The sequence below is a fragment of the Carassius carassius genome, chromosome 23 (assembly GCF_963082965.1).
Source record: "Carassius carassius chromosome 23, fCarCar2.1, whole genome shotgun sequence".
Classification (NCBI taxonomy): Eukaryota; Metazoa; Chordata; class Actinopteri; order Cypriniformes; family Cyprinidae; genus Carassius; species Carassius carassius.
Genome location: NC_081777.1, coordinates 5,116,910 through 5,141,276, shown reverse-complemented (window position 1 = coordinate 5,141,276; position 24,367 = coordinate 5,116,910). Strand labels below are relative to the sequence as shown.

At 36.3% G+C, this 24,367-nt stretch overlaps 1 protein-coding gene across 1 annotated transcript; it reads right to left on the bottom strand.

The window, feature by feature from the left end:
• Positions 1-2,478: 2,478 nt before the first annotated feature.
• On the bottom strand, positions 2,479-5,132 carry LOC132101861 (myelin-associated glycoprotein-like). The gene is made up of 5 exons (XM_059507083.1): positions 4,787-5,132; positions 4,448-4,705; positions 3,457-3,541; positions 3,358-3,379; positions 2,479-3,256 (listed from the first exon to the last, which is right to left on the bottom strand). The coding sequence occupies exons 1-5, from the start codon at positions 5,115-5,117 to the stop codon at positions 3,227-3,229; spliced, it is 726 nt and encodes a 241-aa protein (XP_059363066.1). The 5' UTR covers positions 5,118-5,132; the 3' UTR covers positions 2,479-3,226.
• Positions 5,133-24,367: the final 19,235 nt, after the last annotated feature.

The window sequence follows — 24,367 nt, the reverse complement described above, 5'->3', positions numbered from 1 at the left end:
ACATTCTGTAGCAAACATTTTTCAGAATTCTAGACTATTTTAAGTAGAAAGTGAACTGAATATATTAATATTTAACACATGGCTTTGGCAGACAAATTCTCAAATGTGGTCTTTGCATTTGACCCCTTGTCTACGCATGTGATGTATTTCCTGTTTTTGGATCAAGTGTTCAATTGAGCATGAAGACCACAAGTGTTTTGTCTCACAATTTATTTCCTGAACATAATGCATGATGGGAGCATAGGTTTAGTGTGCATGAAGGTCAATCTCTCTCTCTCTTCATGAATAGCTGATGCAACTCAGTTCATGAAGAACATGCCATGGCACAAACGACACTTACACTTCTGTTTGGTTCTTTAACTTGCATATACAAAAACAAGAAAACGTTTTTATTTATCGCATATAATGTATAAAATACTTTATATCATATTTTAAACCTAGCAAGATCCTACCTTCTGTAAGTCATAAGAATAAGAATTGCAAAAAGTGCAAATTTAAGCAATAACACAACTGCCAAAGTACAGTTTTCCTCACACACTTTGGCTCTTTTTTTATATTGAACATTTAAACTATAAGTGCAATTGTCACAGCTGTTTTGTGGGACATCACTTTTTTTTTTTCATGTCATCATGTGATCTGTATTGATTCCACCAACCCCTGGAAATGATTGTTATACAAAAATCTCTTTCTTTCCCAATTTGGAATATATTCTATTATATAGTATTACTGTAGAAATTGCTGTCTTGTTCAGTGAAGTGCTGTATTAAGTTGAAAAAGTAAACGTGCCCCTTCGCTCGTAGTTACATGGAGTTTTGGTAGTGATTGTGTCTTAGAGAGAAAAGAATGGGATATTTGAAGTAGTACTGAATGTATTTTGTGCCACAGCAATGGGTAATTATCCACAGTTTAGCCCACATGCTTTTGTGCTTCTCAAACGTATTGAGAAATGGGTCCAAGCGGTCAATTAAAAAAATAAATCTTGAGATAAAGTATTATTCTAGAACCGAGCCAAAATGATTTAGTATAACTGAAGAGTAACAATAAATGAAGGTCAATAAATAATATTTTTTTAAATGCAAAAAGCATAAGTAATATGTGATTCTCATTTATTTCAAACAAGCTGTTGAATATATTTTATACAAAGTATTTTTTTTTCATGCTTAGGGTTCAGACATGATTTTAGTAATTACTACTTCTCAAGTTATTTATTGGTATGCTTTTTGAAATGGATCTTTATTATTAGCTTTTTTTGTTGTTGAGCATTTTAGGCTCATTTTGTCTTATGCCATGTTTAATGACGTGCAAAACCTTCTAATGTTACTTAAATCAACAGAGAAAACAGAGATATAATTTGATTTTATGCTTCGTAGTGGCACCTGGTGGCCGAGGTTGGTACTGAACGCTGATGCTAGCCATCCGTTTGTCCTCTCTTGTGATGCCTCTTGGGAGGAAAAATGTTTTTGCAGACAGGAAAAAAAATGCAGGGAGAGAAAAGGCTAATCATAGGACTTAGGAAGCCCTTGCGCAAAAAAAAAAAAGAAAATTCCTTGTGATTATGGTTTTGTGCATGGTGTCCTCAGGTCCATTTTAAAAGGCTTAAAATGTCATTAAATAGTGTTTCCCTAATATAAGGCCTTAAAATTTCTCAAATTCGGATTTGATGGGTCTTAAATATTTTTGGTCTCATTACCGCTAAAATATATTCAGTCTGACGGACCTAAAAACTGTTTACAATCATTGGAGAGTCCGAAGATTTTTTTCTTCCTTTTTTGCTTGTTTTAATTCTGATGGTTATGACTTGCAGATTAGGAAAATTAAAAATTCAGTATCTCCAAAAATTTGAATATTTTCTTAAAGATCAATCAAAACAGTTTTACAAAACAGAAACATTCAAGATCTCCAAAGCAGGTATAATTATGCACTCAGTACTTCGTTGGGGCTCTTTTTGCAGGAATGACTGCTTCAGTGTGGCGTGGCATGAAGGCGATCATTTGGAAGTGGTATGGCACTGTGGACACCCAGCCAACATTTCCATGTGGGCCCCATGTGGGTTTTTGGTGGGCTTTCAGTTGGCCCTGTTTGGGCAACCCAACCCGTACATTTTTGTCAAACCCGGCTCCACATGGGCCCCACTTGTCCATTAGAGGGGCCCACATGGGTCCCAAATCGGTTCTAATAACTGGGGCCAAGGTGGGCCACATACAAAACCCTTATGGGGCTCAGATGGGTGATTACACTAGACCCACAAATGGCCCCTATATGGGGTTTTAGTGGGACCACAGTTGGTCAGAACTGGGCCCCATTTATATTTCATTATTAATTTATCTGGATAAAGTTAATGTGCTAATATGCAATAAAACTCTAAATTAAAATGTTTTATTTACCTAAAAAATTGGTTCTCAATACATTTTAAATTACATGTTAAAATATTTCAAATGTGAAGAAAAGGACTTCAACTCAGAATCTCTAAATCAAATTTTTTATTGGGTAAAACAAAATAAAACAAAACAGGATAAAAACTGGATAAAAATACTGTAACACTTTCTATGAAGTGCATACACATAGAAATATATTGAATTATATATATTTCTTAAATTTTGTAATTATTTACATTATACATATTTCATATAGGATATTGCTAGACAAGATAGCACAAGCACACCTGCATGTACAAAAACTATCACTGTGCTGAAGAGTTCACATTCACCACTTTTTTACATGAAGTAACATATGTTACAGTCTTAAAGGTTTTCAGCCAATCGTCAACCTAACAGTCTCTACTCTTCAGTAGTCAACTCTTCATAAAATAATTTATGGTTGAACTTGATTTGATTACAAAATAAATGCTAAAACATATATAGTATGCATCATATATGTGATATGTTACCTGAGAGAGAGAGAGAGAGAGAGAGAGAGAGAATGGGGGAGAGCAGAGCCCCAGCGAAGAGAGATTGCCAGGCAAGAAAAGAGACAAAGCAACAGTTACAGGCTTCTTATAGGCCTATCACTTCTTGACCATGTGACTAAAACCCAAATGTGAGACATTCAAACTGACAGATCAGCATAGCACAGCTTCACCCACTGAAGGTGTGACAATTAACAGACCCCCGATGTCACACGTCTGCTTACAGTCCTTGATCAAATCAACCATCAGTTCTTCTGTTCCTTTAAAAATTCCAAATATCCCTTTTGTTACAGAATTTTGAGACAGGAAAGCAGAAGTCCCTCAGTGATGAGGTATTGGAGAATTCCCATTCTTTGAAAAGAGAAAGGAAGTAGCAAGGATATGGTTCTGAACATCATACTTATATATATATATACACTTCATGAAAAACATATGGCAGAAAATATACTTACACTTCTGACTGGTTCTTTATATCTGCATAAATCAAGACAAGAAAACATTATCTCAATGTATAAAATATTTAAGAAAAAAAAAATCTAGCAAGATCCTACCTTCTGTAAATCATAAGAATAAGAAGTGCAAATATAAGCAATAATAAAACTGCCAAAATGGAGAGGAAGGAAGTGAAGGATATGCCTGCAAAAACAAAGAAGCAGCATTAAAGATTGTTGCTGGAACTCCTGTGCAAAAAATGAAAACAAATCTCAAATGTTATGTTCTTGCCAAAAATAATTTGCTGTTGCCTCTAGTTTGTACAGTATAACCACCTTAAACCCCTTCAGTAAAGTGTTCATAAATTTCTCTTTACAGAAATTGCCTTGGTCAAAGTTACCAAAGACTTGCTGATGGCATTTGATTTGATTTGATTTATTTCAACAATAATCATAAACTTATACAATCATGCCAGAGGCAGTTCATATACATTGAATACAATTTGTTGAGGATAAAATACACAAAAAAGCCTCGGACTTATTTCCATTGTAGTCCTCTAACCTGATCTGATTATGGCTCAATTTCTAATCTCATTTGTTTTGTTATCTCAGCGCCACTTTCAATACTTTTGATCATAGTCTTTTACTTGTCTTGATAGTGAGTTTTGGTGACAGCCTTTAACTGGTTTAAATCTTATTTTACTGACCACTGCCAGTTAATTTGGGTGATAACAGATCTGAGATCAGTTTCATATTCACTGGTGTTCCTTCTTTAATATGTATTTATGACCACCTGGACATATCTTACCTCTATATTTTACATTGATCTATATACACTCAAAGTCTGCTGAAAATCTTGATGCTTGCTTCTTTTCTTTTCTATGTTTCATGGGTCTGGGAACATTTCTGTTGTGTTGCATGTCATTAATGACAGAATTTTTGGGTGAACTAACCCTTTAAATACTGAGAAATGGATCCTAGATCAAAGTTTGGTTTCAACAAGAAACTAATTGTTCAGAGATCTAAACTTGTTGAAAAGAGTTCTGATTCGAGACTTGGGCCAAAGTGAAGTGTAACTGATGAAACTCTTCAGTCTCAAGCACAGACTGACCTGGGACAGTGATCTGCAGGTTTGTGGAGTTCATTGTACCATATCGATTCTTTGCCTCACAAATGTATTCCCCAGTGTTATTTTGGGTGGCAGTGAAGGAAAACACATGTGAGACACTCAGTTCTTCCTCTACACCTGCTCTCTTCAGGAACCACCTGTGGTCCGCAGGAGGGTTGGCATTACTTTGACAGGTGAGGGTCACATTATTACCAAGCCAGACCGAGCCTGAGACAGAGATCCATGTTTTCTTTGGAGGATCTGTGGGCCAAAAAGGAAAGAGAGTGTGTATTTTCAAACAAAACAAAAAAAGCTACAAACTTTGTTGGGTTAAAATCTTACACTCGACACTGAGGATGACGGTCTTGTGGCTGAGCAGGGGTCTGTCATCTCTGTGTAGAGGATGAATGGAAACACAGTTCACTTTCAGCTCATGGTGGTAGAACGAGGGGATGAATTTCAAGATGGCAGAAACACTCTGAGTCCCATCAGCATTCATCTGTGTTACATCACCACCTAATGCAGGAGCCCAGTTTACATTTGGAGGGTGACTGGGGCAGGGAGCTGGAGCAGTGCAGGTCAGATTCACCTCCTCACCCTCCCTGAGCTCCGGCACAGTTACATCCGGCTCAGCCAAGGAATCTATTTGAGAGGAGAATGTAATGGTAATCATTTATAGAAGTCTTATTTCCAAACAGTCTTGATATTCTCTAAACTGTAAGTGCAGTTGTCACAGCTGTTTAATAGTAACTTTATTGAATGTCTGCATTAAACCTATTTGAAAAGTTTTTAGTTATTGTTTAGGTTGTACTGGTCGAAATGACTTATGCATTATGAGATATAAAGTAAAAACTTTTTTATTCAGTTTATATTCAGCATTTCAGTGTCTCAGAAGCAGTTTGCTTTGGAAAGCCAAAATCCTGAGCTACATCTTTCAGCTACTCACCTAAACTACTGTAATATGTTAACATACTATATCATAATAAATGTACAATTAACTCTTGAATAAAATCAAATGCTCCAACTGACCCCAATCATTAAAATATAATTAAAATCATTCTTATATATGTTTTTTTTTTTTTTTTTTTTTTTTTACATGTATTGCAATACATTTTCACTACAACATTAATTAAATCAAAAACAAGATTGTAAGCAAACTAAAGTTTTCCACACGGCTGGTCGGCCGATGCTGTGAGATTGCTAAAGAGTTCGTTGGAATTACCTGTTTTTCGTGTGCGTCATTAACAATTGTAAGTGTTGTTTATTTGTTATTCATCTTAATATTGTGACCTGATATGTTATCAGATGTATTATTGGCATATTTCTTCAGTTATGAAAGAAATTCTGCAATATTCTGTGTACATTCTATATTTGTGGGTTCTCACTTTTAGCCACGTGAAGCTATAATGACTCAGCACCTGTTACGCCAATCTCCTTGGAAATTAATTTCATTTTTTTCCTTTTATTATAGAACCACACACACATATCAGGAATCTCACAAATTACATAAGTATTGTCAGTACTTCACACATCCAGCGTGTCACTACACAGAGAAGGACACCTATTCACCACATTTGCCTACTCAAGTCTCTGCGTGAGGATTACAAGTTAAATCATCTGTTTGCAGTATCCTCTTTTCAAGTAGACATTTCCCTGAAACTATTGGGACTTATCCGAACTGAGAACTACCTCATTGCACGATTTAAGTATCTCCGTATCATTGAATCCTGTCTGTGCATAGTTTATTTTGATGGTTTATTGTTGCGCAGGCCTGCAGTTTGTTTTATTTATACGAATGTGTAATTCTATATGGGATTTACAAGTGTGAATAATCAGTACAGTCTATTGTGAAAACAATACATTGAGTGAATCCTAATATTTGACTCGGCCTTTTACTCCTCTTTCGGTCACTGGGCATCAATTAGGTATTCAGCCTTCTAAAGTGATTGGTCTCGCAGTAATAATCAGTGCAACATACAGTCGCTATTACAGTTAACTTTTGTAAAAGGTTACTAAACTAAATTGCAACTTAGCCAGTTGCAACATAGCCACTATGTTGACACTGTCTTTAAGAACTAGTTTGACTAACTAGCAGTGAACCAATATTGTAATCAATAAAAAATAAAGAAAAAAAATCAACAAAATCAAGTCTTATTTTTCAGATACAAATTAGAAATTTATGAAACTGACTTTATAAGTGTATGTGTGTGGGTGTGTGTGCGTGTGTGTGTGGGTGCCAGTGTGCATGTGAAATATACGCGTGTGTGACAGAGAAGGTGTGACAGAAAGAAATTAGTCAATTTCTGACTGATTGTTTAGTGCAGCTGTTGTCACTGTAGACCATGAAGTCCTTAGTGCTCGACTTGAACGGTTGATTTGTAGTACTGTATAAATTGGTTTAAGTCCTATCTAACCAATAGGAGCTTTTCAGTTCCCCTGGGGGAATTTTCATCATCGTCTGCCTCTCTTACATGTGGGATCCCTCATGGATACAGGCCAGTTTGCATGTTAACACGGTCTCTTCTTTTAAGCTCAAAACAGGCGAGGGGGAAGCATGCCGGTGCGCTCGTGCACCTCCGCGGACAACGTACACTGCTACAAGGAATATTTCTTTCCACTTAGGAATAAATATATATTATATAATAATTATCATGCTAAAGTTGAAAACATACTGTTCTTTATATTCTATCCTTTATATAATTTATATAATATAAATTATATAATAATTATCATGCTAAAGTTGAAAACATAGTATATTCTATCCTTTATATCATGCAATGTCAACTGGCGGCCCGCGGGCCAAATCCGGCCCGCCAAAGATTTCCATCTGGCCCCCAGAATAATACTGAATTCAGGAATAGCCTTGTAAGAGGAAAAAGTTTAGGGCTGGTCCGAATACCATTTTTTGAGCTTCGAAGCTTCGGTAGTAATGAACATTGACGATTCGAAGCATCGGAGAGAGGGGCTGAACTTATTTTTCTCTCTAATAAAGGCAGGAATCTGTGTCTGTATTTCCATTTGCATTTTTATTATTTCGAGAAACGTTCATCCAATCGACTTCACAAGGGAGTGCTATGGGAAGCCGTTCAGGAAATAATTCATGTGTATTGTGTGAATATGGATTGGTTTACTGGTTGAATGTATGGTTCAATGACAAACACATTGGTTTATAATACATTGGTATAACCAGACATATACTGGTTTAGATACATCGGTCTGATCAAGTGTATATGGGTTTGCTCCTTTATACACTGGTTTGTTCGAGTAAACATTGGGCTCCTCAAATATGCATTGGTTTCCTCAACTATATATTGGTTTAGATACATTGGTTTCCTCAACTATATATTGGTTTAGATATATTGGTTTCCTCAACTATATATTGGTTTAGATACATCGGTTTCCTCAACTATATATTGGTTTAGATACATTGGTTTCCTCAACTATATATTGGTTTAGATACATTGGTTTCCTCAACTATATATTGGTTTAGATACATTGGTTTCCTCAACTATATATTGGTTTAGATACATCGGTTTCCTCAACTATATATTGGTTTAGATACATCGATTTCCTCAACTATATATTGGTTTCCTCAACTATATATTGGTTTAAATACATCGGTTTCCTCAACTATATATTGGTTTCCCTAACTATATATTGGTTTAGATACATCGATTTCCTCAACTATATATTGGGTTTCTCAACTATATATTGGGTTTCTCAACTATATATTGGTTTTCTCAACTATATATTGGTTTCCTCAATTATATATTGGTTTAGATACATTGGTTTCCTCAACTATATATTGGTTTCCTCAACTATATATTGGTTTAGATCCATTGGTTTCCTCAAGTATATATTGGTTTAGATACATTGGTTTCCTCAACTATATATTGGTTTAGATACATCGGTTTCCTCAACTATATATTGGTTTAGATACATCGGTTTCCTCAACTATATATTGGTTTCCTCAACTATATATTGGTTTAGATACATCGGTTTCCTCAACTATATATTGGTTATCTCAATTATATATTGGTTTAGATACATTGGTTTCCTCAACTATATATTGGTTTAGATACATTGGTTTCCTCAACTATATATTGGTTTCCTCAACTATATATTGGTTTTCTCAACTATATATTGGTTTAGATACATTGGTTTCCTCAACTATATATTGGTTTCCTCAACTATATATTGGTTTAGATACATTGGTTTCCTCAACTATATACTGGTTTCCTCAACTATATATTGGTTTCCTCAACTATATATTGGTTTAGATACATTGGTTTCCTCAACTATATATTGGTTTAGATACATTGGTTTCCTCAACTATATATTGGTTTAGATACATCGGTTTCCTCAACTATATATTGGTTTAGATACATCGGTTTCCTCAACTATTTATTGGTTTCCCCAACTATATATTGGTTTAGATACATTGGTTTCCTCAACTATATATTGGTTTCCTCAATTATATATTGGTTTAGATACATTGGTTTCCTCAACTATATATTGGTTTCCTCAAATATATATTGGTTTTCTCAACTATATATTGGTTTCCTCAATTATATATTGGTTTAGATACATCGGTTTCCTCAACTATATATTGGTTTTCTCAACTATATATTGGTTTCCTCAACTATATATTGGTTTCCTCAGCTATATATTGGCTTCCTCAACTACTGGTTTAGATACATTGGTTGGCTCATACATTGGTTTAGATACATTAAAGTTTGTTAATTTATACAGTGGTTTGTCAAAATACAGGTTGTTGGCTCAAATGTACATTGGTTTCCTGGTGAGTTGATGGGGTTGTCACAACTGTTTTCTACGTCAACATATTATTTTATTACTTTAAACAAGAGGTATAACTAAAAGAGTGTATAGAGTGCAAATAGTTTGCTTAAGTATTTTAATTAATATACACTTCTTAACATATTGATTCATCCAAATTGTATTTCCTTGAGTGATTTCTTTGTTACTCAAGTGAAATTGCCGGGGTATTGTCGGGAGTTAGTCCTACACAGTAATAAATTAACAACACAGACACAAAGAAGAAGTAGGAGTTTAATAAAAACATTTTTGATCAGGCCTGTTGATTTTTATTATAATTAAAACATTTTTATCTGACAGTTTCTTCAAAGATATGCACATAGTGTGCTGGTTTTATGCATTCATGAGCAAAAAAAAAAAGATAATTTAATTAAATCTGTTTAAAATTTCTTTAGAGGATCTTTTGTGAGCATTTGAGATGTTTCTTCCTATGAGCATTGGAGAAAGATTGCACAACTGGATAACTGACAATTATGGTGGATACGATAAAATACGGTATATCCAAAATATAAGTAATAGCAGACAATGGAATTATAATAAATTCTATTTTTAAGCAAGTAAAAGCAAATAGGATGAACACATACTGAGAATTGAGGAATATAGAAGAGAGGTCATATGTCATACCAGGCCTGCAGGAAACGGTACATGAAGAAGTGGGCTAAGGATTGTTTTTGCATATCAGTATTATAGAAATCAGCATTATGCCAAATGGAAATGTCAAATTGTACGGTACTGTATTTAGATCTCTTGGAAGTATACAGATAAACTCTAGGTAATTTTTGTAATGCACGTTCAAGAGCAATTAGATACAGTTTATATATATATATATATATATATATATATATATATATATATATATATGTATATATGTATATGTGTGTATGTGTATGTATGTATGTATATATATATTTATTTATTTATTTATTTATTTTAAGATATTTGGCTGCTGTTGATTTGTGTGCCAGTGAATTGTCTTTATAAAACTAATAAATATAGCTGCAAGCAGCAATAACGGGGCCAAGCACTACAGAAGCAAGCTTCAGACGAACGGCAGGAATGAGTAATTAAAACCGTTTTAAGATTATTTTAGGCAAAATGGCTTGAAAACATTAAACACAACAACTAGTAATAGGATTTATTGGCTTATCACGTGTAACCAATAGGTGGTGCTGTTACCAAATTAGTTTGGAATGGTCAGTGTGAGGTGACAATGACACATACAATGTTTGGTGCAAAAATGTCAAAGCTTTGCTGAGATACAGCCTCAAATGCATGTTGGCATCCTTCCAGCAAATTCGTTGATGCGCTAAATGAGAACCGTTTCGTATATTGACACAAAATCCATATCTTTTAGGTGGCTCAGTCTGAAGATGATATGATTCAATTTTGGTGAAAATCGGACCAACGGTTGATGAGGAGTTCGAAAAAGTAGGTTTTGACTGAAAGTCAAGATGGCGGACAGGAAGTTTGGCCAAATAAGGAAAACTTGGTATATATGATCTCGGCTTGACCCAAGGAATCTACTAAATCCATCGACATTTCAAAAGCCAGATTTATTCAAAAGTTATTAACCTTTTTGGAAATTTTGTTATAACTTTTGACCACTAGGTGGAAATAGTCCGAAATAGTCCGAAATTTTGAGTACCTTCAGGGGATGGTGTTGTTGGCACATTCTGAGTTTCGTAATATTACACCAATGCATTTGTTTAGTATAGCATTTTATTTCACAAAACTGTATTGAAGTCAATGGGAATTTCATGTTTTGTTCTATTATAGCGCCACCAAGAGGCTCAGTCCCACCATTTTTTAAGGTGTCATCAGAATGAGCCCATACATATGTGTGTCAATTTTGGTGAAAATATCTCAATTCACTTCAGAGTTATGGACATTTATATGAAAAAACACGTAAAAAATGACTGACTCTTGACTTTGATTGAATTTTACTACCCCTTACTATCAATATTTTGGCATTTGGGCATTGGTGTATTGCTATCGACCTATGTTTCCGAACATCTGACGGTGGTTTCTTCTCGATCAGACAAGCGGTTTCGAAGATATAGCCAAATGTTTTTTAAGCGCTAAATCACAACGCTACACAAACCGTAAGGCGAAACCTAGCATGTTTGGTATCGTAGGACTCGGTAAGGATTTAGGAGTCTAATTCGATGAGTCTCGTGAAAATAAGTCGACCACACCCAAAGTTATAAGCATTTAAAAAAAGATGATCACCCCTAGGTGGCACTGTTTCAAAACTTCTCACGCTCCTTCAGGACATTGTGCTGATGACCCATACCATGTTTCGTAACAATCCTTTGATGCGTTCTGAAAATACAGCATTTTAGCACAAAATTCAAAATGGCCGACAGTCAAAATGGCCGAAATGGTAAAATTGGATATCAGTTGACTCGGCATGTTGCCCTGAATCTAACAAGACCAATTATATGATTTTTGGACAAACTGTTTAGAAGTTATAAGCAAAAAGAGCAGTTTTTCATATATCCGGACCAGTAGGTGGCGCTGCGCTGAAACGCAGCATGTATCCTCAGGTCATGCTTGTTATGACTTGTACCAAGTTTGGTCTGAATACGATAAATCGTTGCAGAGATACAGCCTTACGACTGGTTTTGTAAGCGCTACGTAAAATTTGTTTGAGCGTTTATCGAAAATGATTTGACGAATCAACTTGAATTCCATAACTTTTGGTCAGCACTGCCTGAAGATGATCTGGTTCAATTTTCGTGCAAATCGGACAAACTGTCTAGGACGAGTTCGAAAAAGTAGGTTTTTCAAAAAATTTAAAATGGCGGCCATGTTTTTATGACAGAAAATGATGTCATAGGGTGTAATCGAATCGTCATGAGCTCAGGAATCAGAGGAAAAAAATTTTGTTGATTGGCCTTACAGTTCAAAAGTTATTAGCAAAATAAAAGTGAAACTTTGGACAGTTGGTGGCGCTAGAGGGAATGACTTAGACACACCAAAATTGGTGTATTTAATGTTGGGACTGTCCTCTATCAGAATGTCAAACCAAAACAACTTTCCTGCAATCAGTTCTATGGGCTGCCATAGACTCCCAGTCGGAAGAAGGAAGAATAATAAATATAGCTGCAAGCAGCAATTACGGGGCCAAGCACTCCAACGGCAAATGTAGGAGCTAAGCATGGCATGGAGCATCACACCAAATGCATTAATGAGCAATAACAGCAATTTTAGGATTATTGTAATTGAAATGGCTAAATAAATCATAAATACCACCTCTAGTAGCATGATTACTTGGCTTATCAAGTTTGACCAATAGGTGGCACTGTTATAAAATCAATTTGGTGTTCTCTGTGTGACTTTTCAATGACACACACGAAGTTTGGTGTTAATTTGCCAAAGCATTCCAGAGATACAGCCTCAAGTGTCATTTTGTCATTGTGCCTCAAATTCGTAGCTGTGGTATGTGAAAACGGTTTTGTCTATCAACACAAAATCCATAACTTTGTGTCAGCACAGTCTGAAGATCATCTGATTCGAATTTGGTGAAAATCGGACCTACGGTTGACAAATATGTCAAAGCATTGCAGAGATACAGCCTCAAATGCATTTTGGCACCATTCCAGCAAATTCGTTGATGCGCTAAATGAGAACCGTTTTGTATATCGACACGAAATCCATAACTTTTTGCCAGCATGGTCTGAAGATGATTCACGTCAAATTTGGTGAAAATCTGACTAACGGTCTAGGAGGAGTTCGAAAAAGTAGGTTTTCAACATTAATCAAAATGGCGGACAGGAAGTATGGCCAATTTTCGCATAATTGGTATCAATGCTCTCGGCATGACCCAGAGAATATAGGGAGACCATTTTAATTTTAATAGTCTTATTTATTCAAAAGTTATTAGCATTTTTGTGATATTTCATTATAACTCTTGACCACAAGGTGGCGCTGCCATCAAACTTTTTGAGTACCTTCAGGGCACGGAGATGAATATTTTTGTAATTAATTTCGTAACGATACGATGCTGCGTTAAAAAAATACAGCATTTTAAAACATAATTCAAAATGACCGACGCCTAAAATGGCCGACACGGGAAAATTGGATATCATACGACTCGACATGACTCACTGAATCTAAAGAGACCAGTTTTGTGATTTTTGGCCAAACCATTCAGAAGTTATAAGCCAAAATATGCATTTTTCATATCTCCTGACCACTAGGTGGCGCTGCGTCGAAACACTGCAGGTAGTCTCAGGTCATGGTTACTATAACACACACCAAGTTTGGTCTCAATATGCCAAACCGTTGCTGAGATATATCCTCACTTGTATTTTTGCGTGCTTTTCGTCAAATTTGTTTACGTGTCATTTGACAACGGTTGGACGAATCAACTTGAATTCCATAACTTTTTGCCAGCATGGTCTGAAGATGATCTGAGCCAATTTTTGTGAAGATCGGACAAACAGTCTAGGACGAGTTCGAAAAAGTTGAAAATAAAAATTGAAAATAACGAAAAAACTAAACCTTGCGATTTTTGAATTTTGGGGTTCATTCAACTTGGCATGAGCCAAGGATTCAGAGGAATTTCCATTTTCTGGCTTACGGTTCAAAAGTTATTACCATAGAAACATTCAAAGTTTGGACAAGTGGAGGTGCTAGAGAGTTGGAGTTAGAGACTTAAAATTTGCTATAGTTAATGGTGGGACTGTCCTTTATCAGTGTGCCAAATTATACAACTTTCCCGTAATCGGTTCTATGGGCTGCCATAGACTTGCAGCGGAAGAAGAAGAAGAAGAAGCAGAATAATAATAACGCCAACGATTACAATAGGTGCCTACGCACCTTCGGTGCTTGGCCCCTAATAAGAACGGGAACAAACACAATAGGGTCCTACGCACCTTCGGTGCTTGGCCCCTAATAATATAATAATTATGCCAGCTATGGATTATGAGTATGGTCTGGATCTACAGTAAAAAAAAAATTATAGTAGTACAGGCACACTCTTGAATAAAATTTTATGCTCTGCTGTTTTTTTTTCTTTTTTTTTTATAGTATCTTCTTTAATCCCATTACTGCAGGTTGAGATGGATGAAATACTACTAAATATTTATGAGCTTAACCTGGAAATGAGCTTCTGGATCAACTTAAAAACTTCAACAAGCAAAAGTTGGAGCCAGAAACCCTGTTAGATCAGAAACCCTGTTTGGACTGCAAAGAGCCTACTCAGAATTGGGTATTACAAATATTAAAGTTAGTCCCAGTGTTGATTTACCAAATACCCCATGTACTTTTAGTTGATTTTCAGTTGCATGATAAATTTAAGAATTACATAACCGACTTTAAGGGGATGGTTGAGAGGTACTTTTTAACCAAGTATTATACTCAGTACAGTAGGATCCAACCTGTGGTCACAGGGTATATGCAGTGTAAATAACAAAATTCCATTAAAAAGTCATAAGGGATAGTGTAGCTGTGTTTACTTTCCAAAATATTAGCTTTTCAAGATGCACATGGAAATTTGTCTGATCCTTTGACGATCGTGGGCAGCAGCACAGACTGTTAACTGTGTGCTAATTTGTTTTTATATTTGTTTTTATTTTAAATGTTGTAGATTTCAGTAGCAAATTAAAATTGCTAAAATTATTGAATACATTTTGAGACAAAGGTTGTTATGGATTGCTATAGCACAATGGTATATGTGCCAGGCAAAGGTTCACTTGCAAACAATCCACAAAAACAAGCAACAAGAGACAAGGGAGAGTGCTCTTCGTAATGATTTTCAGTTTTGTTCAAGTTAATTTAAACTACAGTTTTTCAACAACGGAAGAATAAGTAAAATGATGGTATTTAGGGTAAAAGAAACCCCTGCTGTCAGGGCTAAAAGCACCATATTTACCATATTAATTAATAGTTGACTTTTTCATTTTAAGACATTACATGGATAGATTACTGTAATATGGTAGGCTAGGCTAAATATAATTAAGTTGAGTGTCCACCTTAGAGAAAATCACCATATTTATAATGAAACCATCATATTTAAAAATATGATATTAATCATATCATGTAATAAAACATTATTTATTAAGGTAAATCTATATTAAATTATTATGGGATCTCGTTGAATGCTTTCAGAATCTATACTCTTTAAAATAATTATTACACAATTAACTTAGACATTATTAAAGACATTATTTTTAGCTAAATTATTTGTGTAAATAATGTGAGCCTTTTACCCCATCTGTGGGGTAAAAGGCCCCCCTCACCACCTCCATACGATTTTTAGAGAAAATAACCCACTTTAATGATTTATTTTCACACACAATGTGTTGCTTCATAAATGTTCAATACAAACATCTATATTTTTTCAGCAAGCATGCACCATGAGAGTAGGTAAAAGCACATTTTTTCCTCAAAGTGTGTTTTTAGCCTCTTGTACCCAACTTATTTTCATGATTAATAGCCTACGCATCTTAGAATCATATTCAAAAAATGTCAAAGTTTTGTAAGTCTGCATTAGTTCTTAGTTCGGCTTAGTTCTTCAAAAGTTGCCAGTCAGCGTCAGACTTTTTTTATTTATTTTTTCATTTTTTTTATATCATTTTCACAACACTCCCAGTCCCCCAAAATATTTTAGTATATGTCAAAATAAAGAAGAGCCTCGAATCGGGAAGCGTGTCAGAATGTCGGAAAATGGTGGGGAAATAGTAAAATTATATTATTATAAAACATTATAAAAATATCTACACTACAGTCCAGTTGGTGGCGATAATCCACTACAAGCTAATTAGTCAGCCGCCATCTTTAATCCCCGCGAACGAGGTTCGATCAAAGTCACTCTCATCCTAGAATGGTTGACAGGGCAATATCAATTACAGAGGCTATTCTCTGTAATGAAGACTTAATAAATACACTGGCTAGTGCAATAAACAGACAAAATAATGTCGAAAGAGAGGTTGACGCTCTCTTTAACAAACGTGTTTCTCCAGGAGCGGGGACGTCAAGATCAAGCCCCATCAGTGGTCCCAGGTACAATTTGCGGCGCCATTTTCATCGCGACAGACCCAAGTACTTCTTCTTCTTACTAAAGAAAGTACATAATTATATTTTTTGACCAGAGAAGCAGCCATATGCCAACACGTGTATGCATAACTGCCAGATAGCTCAGTCAAAAATCATAGACCGTAAAAAAATAAAAAAATAAAAAAACTCGGCAATTTATGAGATTAATAACATACTCATAACGTCAGTATTGTGTTTGAACTTTGAAATACCACCCTTCTGTGATCTGATACTGCTTCCTATCACAGAATGAGGTAGTAAATTATATTATTATAGCCTATTAACTAAATAATAACTAAATTTAATATTGCATTATACATAGTTTATTGTTATAAATTATGAAAGTACCCGAGATGGCTACAAAAGTTTACTTCTTAATTACTTTACTTAGTTGTGTTTGCATGTAATGCAGTTTTCACTCAAAGGACTAGAAAATAGATGTAATTTTGTTCTTAAAAATCTGTTCAAATCATGCAAGTGTGTACTGAAAAGATATTGTCCTGGTGATTATCTCTGTAAAGAAAAAAAGAAAAAAACAGAATATCTTATTTGGCAAAGGGTGCCTAAACTTTTACATACTAATATATTTGTGTGTTGATATATACTTGTCTCCTTAGGTCTTCAGCATCAGCTGTGAGGAGGCCCAGACGAGAAAGTCCCACATTTATGAGGGAGCTTGTCCTCCTCCCTGGTCCCAGATTTGGTTCAGTCCCCAGAAGAGGCACAAAAGCCATTCTGTTCGATGAAGGACATATAATTTCTGCCCTTGAGTTCCACATTTCATGGGATGAGGAACGAGTAGTTGAAGTCATCAAGGACAGTTTTGCACAAAAATTGTGTGGTTCAGGGTATGTATTGCTGATCACAATACACTTATATGTCATTTCATGTACATTAATTTACAACTAGATAAAAAAGTTTGTAGAGAAACGTTAAGTTGGCATGAAAAGGCCTAGCCCAGGGTTCACCAATCTCGGTCCTGGAGGGCCGCTGTCCTGCAGAGTTTAGCTCCAACCCCAATTAAACACACCTGAACCAGCTAATCAAGGTCTCACTAGGCATACTAGAAACTTTCAAACAGGTGTGTTGGAGCTGGTTGGAGCTAAATTCTGCAGGGACAGCGGCCCTCCAGGACCGAGATTGGTGAACCCTGGCCTAGCCAGAAAGTTTGAAGAAGTTTAAAAGCTTGAAGTTTGCAGGTTTTTAGTTGTAATTAGTTTAAGTTTTAGTTTAGTATTTTTAAAAGTTGGAAGTTTGAAGATTTTCTCCCCTCCCCCACCCTTCCATGCTTCCTTCATTTGCACGTACACTAACCCCCCAAACCCCACCCCCAAATCGGTTATTGGAGCAGTTTGTTATGTTTCATGGTATGGGTGAGCCCAGTTTGTTTTTGTTACCGTTTGTGAAGCCTGGGCTGTCTACAGAGACCGTGTTTCTTTACAGTGTGTTCAGGGGACAGGCAGCGAGCGGATAGTGAGGAGATGTTTGCTGTAAGTGACAAAAAATGTTTTGGCCTAAAAAAACGCATGACATCGCTTAGAGCACCTTTAATATATTGCAAATTAAATTCGGGAGAACAGACCACAAATGTGCAGTATATGTCCTTTTTCATACTTGTACAGTCGATTGCAAAGGGAAAAAATAAAATAATAATGAGAGAGATTGAAAGATCTTGCCATAGATATTCTTGTTATAACATGTCACGTTAAAATACCAAGTATAACGTTATTCTCATGATGTCTGAAAATAACTAATGAAGGAAAATTGACAGCTCATCCAGTCAAACTGACAGATCAGCTTTATTTGTAGAGCAACCTTATGATTTAAAATGATTAGTTTCAGCCTTTTTTTATTGGAATTTCCCAAAATTCCAAAAGGGATGTTTTTGGACAAAAGTGATGTTTTTGATCTAACCTTTTGATATAACCCTAACCTTAACCTACAGTATAACTCAAAGCGCAGTAAGTTCTTCAGGAATAAGGAAGATAGATAGGTAGATAGATAGACGGATAGATAGATAGAATGGAAGCTTAAATGAGTCTCTATGGGTTAGAAATAGTATATAGAATGGCAGCTAATGGAGTCTAATGATCCTCTCCAACTGTCAACATTTTAATTTGTTGAAGTTTGAATAGTCTTGGCCCATCTGAACATTCCGTCAGTGAAAGTCTATGCGATATTTGATCAGCATTTTTAGGAAAACTGTAAGGCTGATCAGTCTGAAAAGATATAGCACACTAATTTGGAACAGAATGAAGGTCTAGTCTGAGTTGGGTGGATGTAGCTTGAACAGTTTAGGAGAAGTAGCAATTCGAAATTTTAGTCTCAGAAAGTTAATAATAATACTAATCGTAACTACAATTGCAGTAAGTTGGCTTTTTCAAGACAAATTAATTATAAGAATACTGGTGACATTTCTATCTTTTTTTTTTTTTACTGCAGATAGCATTGAAATATTGATGGGCTGCCACAATAGACTGGTACAACCAAGACTGGCTTCCAATCAGTCACTAAGTGGTCGCATTCTAAAAAGGATCTTCACTCAGAGAACCATTTACATTCGTCAAGAAAGACAACTTCTTGAAATAGACCATACAGTAAGTAATTATTTTAATACAGTAAGTATTATTTTTAAGTATTCTGAGTGTATTCATGGTGTAAAAAGGGAAGAAATTTTATATTATGCATGCCTGTCTTACATGTGATTAGCATTTTCTTGTAATATCAAAAACATTGCTTTTCCTGATACATTTTAGAACGATGTTTCCGAAGAAGAACTAGATAGCCCCGTTGAAGATTCACAGATGTCATCTTCAAGGGTAAATTTTCTAATGTCTTTGATCAGTATTTTTACATTCCTTTTGTCTGCACACAGACAGAAAACAACTAAATCCAACATGGGTCTTTTATGCATTCATGTTGGTTGTCTGTTTCATGAATTCTAACATTTTCATACATTTTCAAGGCTTGAAAACAATTCTAAAATGGCCTGATATTTACAGGCTCTCCATGACTGTGGGAACAGTGTTATTACACCTGTGTCTTTGAGACACATTATTTATTTAATTATTAATTATTCACATTATTTATCTCCCCACTCCAACCAAAAATACAGGTGCAAAATGTGGGGTCATGGTGTGCAACAGCAGAGATTCAGCACGTGTCTTCACAAGCAACACGCACTCGTCCTGTGTCTGATTTAACTACAGAGATTCAGCCTGTGTCTTCACAAGCAACACGCACTCGTCCTGTGTCTGATTTAACTACAGAGATTCAGCCCTGTCTTCACAAGCAACACGCACTCGTCCTGTGTCTGATTTAACTACAGAGATTCAGCCCGTGTCTTCACAAGCAACACGCACTCGTCCTGTGTCTGATTTAACTACAGAGATTCAGCCCGTGTCTTCACAAGCAACACGCACTCGTCCTGTGTCTGATTTAACTACAGAGATTCAGTCTGTGTCTTCACAAGCAACACGCACTCGTCCTGTGTCTGATTTAACTACAGAGATTCAGCCCTGTCTTCACAAGCAACACGCACTCGTCCTGTGTCTGATTTAACTACAGAGATTCAGCCCTGTCTTCACAAGCAACACGCACTCGTCCTGTGTCTGATTTAACTACAGAGATTCAGCCCGTGTCTTCACAAGCAACACACACTCGTCCTGTGTCTGATTTAACTACAGAGATTCAGTCTGTGTCTTCACAAGCAACACACACTCGTCCTGTGTCTGATTTAACTACAGAGATTCAGCCCGGGTTGGAGCTGAACTCTGCAGGACAGTGACCCTCCAGGAGCAGGATTGGACACCCCTGCACTATGGGTTGATATGTTTATTTTTCAGTAAAAAAAAATAAAGGCCACTTACACTCTCTGTTCTCGCCGTCTCTTACCGTGACGGGACAGGTTAATTTAGTAGCAAACGTTTTTATTTTACCTTAAAGGGGTAGTTGATTATGATTGACTTTAGTGTGTAATGTTGCTGTTTGAGCATAAACAACATCTGCAAAGTTACAACGCTCAAAGTTCAAAGCAAAGGGAGATATTTTCTTTTAAAGAAATCGCTTTTTAAGGACTACAACAAACGGCTGGTAGAGACTACACCACATTCCTCCCGGGTTAGTGACATCACCAACCCTAGAATTTACATAAACCCCGCCCCCTGAACAGGATTTATAGATTATCAATACAGAATATGCTAATCAATGACTAGAAGATAACTCCACATCAGCTTCATAAATTCATCAACTAACCATTCAGAAATGTCCTGTTGCTTCTACATGTTTCACTTCTTCTTGAGTCTCTTCATCATTGTCTGACTCCGGTTTGAACATAAAAGGCTAAAAGTTTTTGACATTTTCAGTGTGTGTGTGTGTGTGAGTGCAAGCTCTTGAAGCTCCGTCCCCTGTGCCGTGAGCAGCAGCTCATTTGCATTTAAAGGGACACACACAAAAACGGTGTGTTTTTGCTCACCCTCAAACAGTGACAATTTTAACATGCTATATAAAAATATCTGTGGGGTATTTTGAACTAAAACTTCACACACACACTCTGGGGGCATCAGAGACTTATTTAGCATCTTGTGAAAAGGGCATTATACCACTCCTAAGATGTTGAATAAAATGTTACAGTACAACAAACTCACTTTAGGAAATGAAGTAACATTGTCTAAATACATTGACATTAAAATCAATTCTTAAAGGTAGGGTAGGTTGGATTTTTATAAAAAACTTTTCAAATTTGTTTAAACTGTCTTTATATACCAATATATAATTAAAATGTAAGTGCTCTGAAAAAGAGAGTATAAAAATTGAGTGACTGTAGACCTTTTAATCTGCAATAAACACAGCTCATTATTTCCATTCGGGACGAAACAATTGATTGGTTTGGGCGACTGTCACTCACTCTTGCAACCATGGCAACCACCCCTGTTGCTAGATCTGCCCATATGCACGCGCACCCGTTTGATTTGAGGAGTGCAAAAGAGGCGCGGAACCTACGAAGAGTGAAATTAAGGCAGAGAAAGAGCATTCAAAACTCAAAGCTCCTGCATATGCAGTCAGCGAAGGCAAACAAGGCAAAAACTACTTCCTCGGACCCTGGTTGCCCTCACTCCTGAACGACCTCCTCTGCTTCGCCCTCGACCCCGGACCTGTCCTCGAACCGACGATGCGGTACTTGTCTCTGGAGTGTACATGTTTTCATCATGTAAACTCTTACATGCAAAACCCTGTATATGTTATGAATCTTACACGAAATTCACCTTCAGCACAGTGTAACTGATGGTAATTGAAAAACGTGTATCAATGCAACCTGTTTTTAGCTTTGCCTTATAAATATAGCTTGTTACCTATAGCCTAAATATAGCTCGTTACCGAATCAAACAAAATATATTTTAAACTTTACCAGTATTGATATGCTAGCTTGATAGTGAGTACTAAAAGCCATCTTATTTGTTTATATTTATAGTGATAAAGTTAGGCGTTTTATTAGCCTGGTTAAAACCAGACCCTTCTCAGTTGAAACTGAGTGTAGGGTCCTGGCGAAGCTATGTAGACAAATCATTTCCAAAGGGGCGTCACCAACCGACGTAGCTCAAATTCCTCTGGGCGCAATTGGATAGTCTTAAAACCAATCAGATCGATGAAGGAGATGACGTATGCGTCGAGTGTTGTTCTTTTCTGCCTGGTTCAGTTTTTAACGAAAACGGTAAGTATAAATCGCTCAAAACAGACGCGATAACTGATTCGAACCTATGATTCGAACGAGTGATGTTCCACGGCGGCATCCATCTTTATGAAATCTCTCAGCGTTGCTGCGCTGTCGTCATCATGTAAATCCCTCCCCAAACGTTTCTGATTGGTGCCGCGATTTCGGTGGCACAGAAATTAGTTTGAAAGGGCTCTTCTCCAGACCATCCTGGAGAGAGAATTAAAATTCGCCGGAAGTAGTCTGGGTTTTCCCAGGCTAGTGTTTTATTACATGTGATTCTGAAATGATGTCACTGCATGCACTGCGCTCCTTCCTCTCCACTCGTCTCAGGTAAATAAATAAGTAAGTAAATAAATGCGTCTTCCAGCTGAGGCTGAGCGTTTGGCTTTGCGCGTTCATGTGTTTTGGGGCGTAGCTTTGGAAGGAGCTCAGAGGGGGGGGTGGATTGAATGGAAATAATGAGCTGTGTTTAAAACAGTCGTGAGAGGTCTACAAAACACTCGATTTTTATACTCTCTTTTTCAGAGTTATTACATTTTAATTATGTATTGGTATATAAAGACAGTTTGAACAAATTTGGAATGTTTTGTTTTTTTTGAAAAATCCTACCTACCCTGCCTTTAATATCAAATATGTGCTCTAACAGTGTAATAAAAGAATATGCAGTGTAACACTGGACTGATATGCTCTGTCATTGTCACAGCATGTGCTCTGTCACAAAGCACATGCAGCAAGTGACACTGCACGCTACGTGTACTCTATACTGTACATTCTTCTGTGCAATAAAGTTCTGAATTGACCATTAACAGTGCATCTAATTTATGTTATGTAATTTGGCAGCTTCAGCTTTAGTTAGTCTTCTGTTTACTATACCACACAATGGACAACGGCGGCTCAGATCTTGTTTTGACTGACAGGCTTCATCTTTACACAGTCATAGAGTCCTTCCTGTATCCTGCTTTGTTGACAAACTAAAAATGCATTTATATACATACACTTTAAATGCACTGTTTATAATTCAAACTGTAGTGGTCACATATGACATTCACAGGGTCGCAACTAAATAATTGTTCGACTGTCCTATATCGAACATTAAGATTATGATACTTTACAACACAAAATACTCAAGGCAGTTTGAAAGGTTTGCTTTTAATATCAATTTAAATTAAAGGTTTATATGTAGATGAAGCACATATTTTTAAATGTATGTTTGAGTGGTACGACCTTGTGAGCAAACAAAATATTCTTGAAAAGCACATAATTGCTTGATTTCATTAGCCTTGATGAAAACATGTTTCTCCTGTAAGTGATGGTTCTGTCTTAACTGAACATTTTTTTAATGTTTTTGCTAGATGCTATGTTGATCTTTTTGATGACACAGATTCGGATGTGGATTTCGCAAGAGCAATCGCAAGATCCCTCCTAGATGTTAATCAGTCACAGCACACAGAGTGAGTAAATGATAATTGTACTGTATATACAAAATAAATTATAAGTTATACACTACACCTGAAAACGGAATTGTGAAAGTAAACAGTTATAAGTTAAAAAAAATGGACTGTCAAATTCAGTTATGTGTGTTCAAGAGTGTTATCTACTATGTATTACAATCTACTTACATGGTGCATTCTCATTTTCTTAAGAGATGAAGAACTGACTTTGATGGATATCTTGTTACCACTTGGGAATGTGATTTCAAGTGACTTGATCAGATTTAACATCACAAGGAAGAGTGTGTGGGAAGGAACTGAACGGGCCATGAGACGTCCAAATTTCCTACCTTCAAAGACCATTGTCATTAAATTTACAGATGATGTTGGCATTCCCGAAGGTGCAATTGACCAAGGGGGTCCAAAAAGAGAATTCTTTAGACTTGTTCTTGAGCACATTTGCAACTACAGCGGAATGTTCGAGGGTGTAAAGGATGAGAAAATGTTATCATGCAACCTGGCTGGTAATGAGCTGGAAAATGTCACTGAATTATTTCAGTTAGTAATTGTATTTTTTGCTAATATTTTTTCAAGTATCTCTTTATTTTTTTACAGCTCTTAATAATGGCAGCTATATGAGGGCAGGACAGTTGGCTGCTATGTCAATTGTCCATGAAGGCCCCCCCCACCCACACTTCATGTCACGACTGTGTGTTGATGCACTGATTCATGGTCCTGAAGCTGTACATGTGTCAGTGAATGGTGTTGCAAATGATGAAGTAAGATCGCAGATTACAGAAGTAAGTGCAACCCTATGATTCCAATTGCTTCGTATAATCAATTTACTTTTTTATGTTTTCTAAATTAAAAGGCTTCTTGGGTTTGTTGTGCTAGCCGATCAGG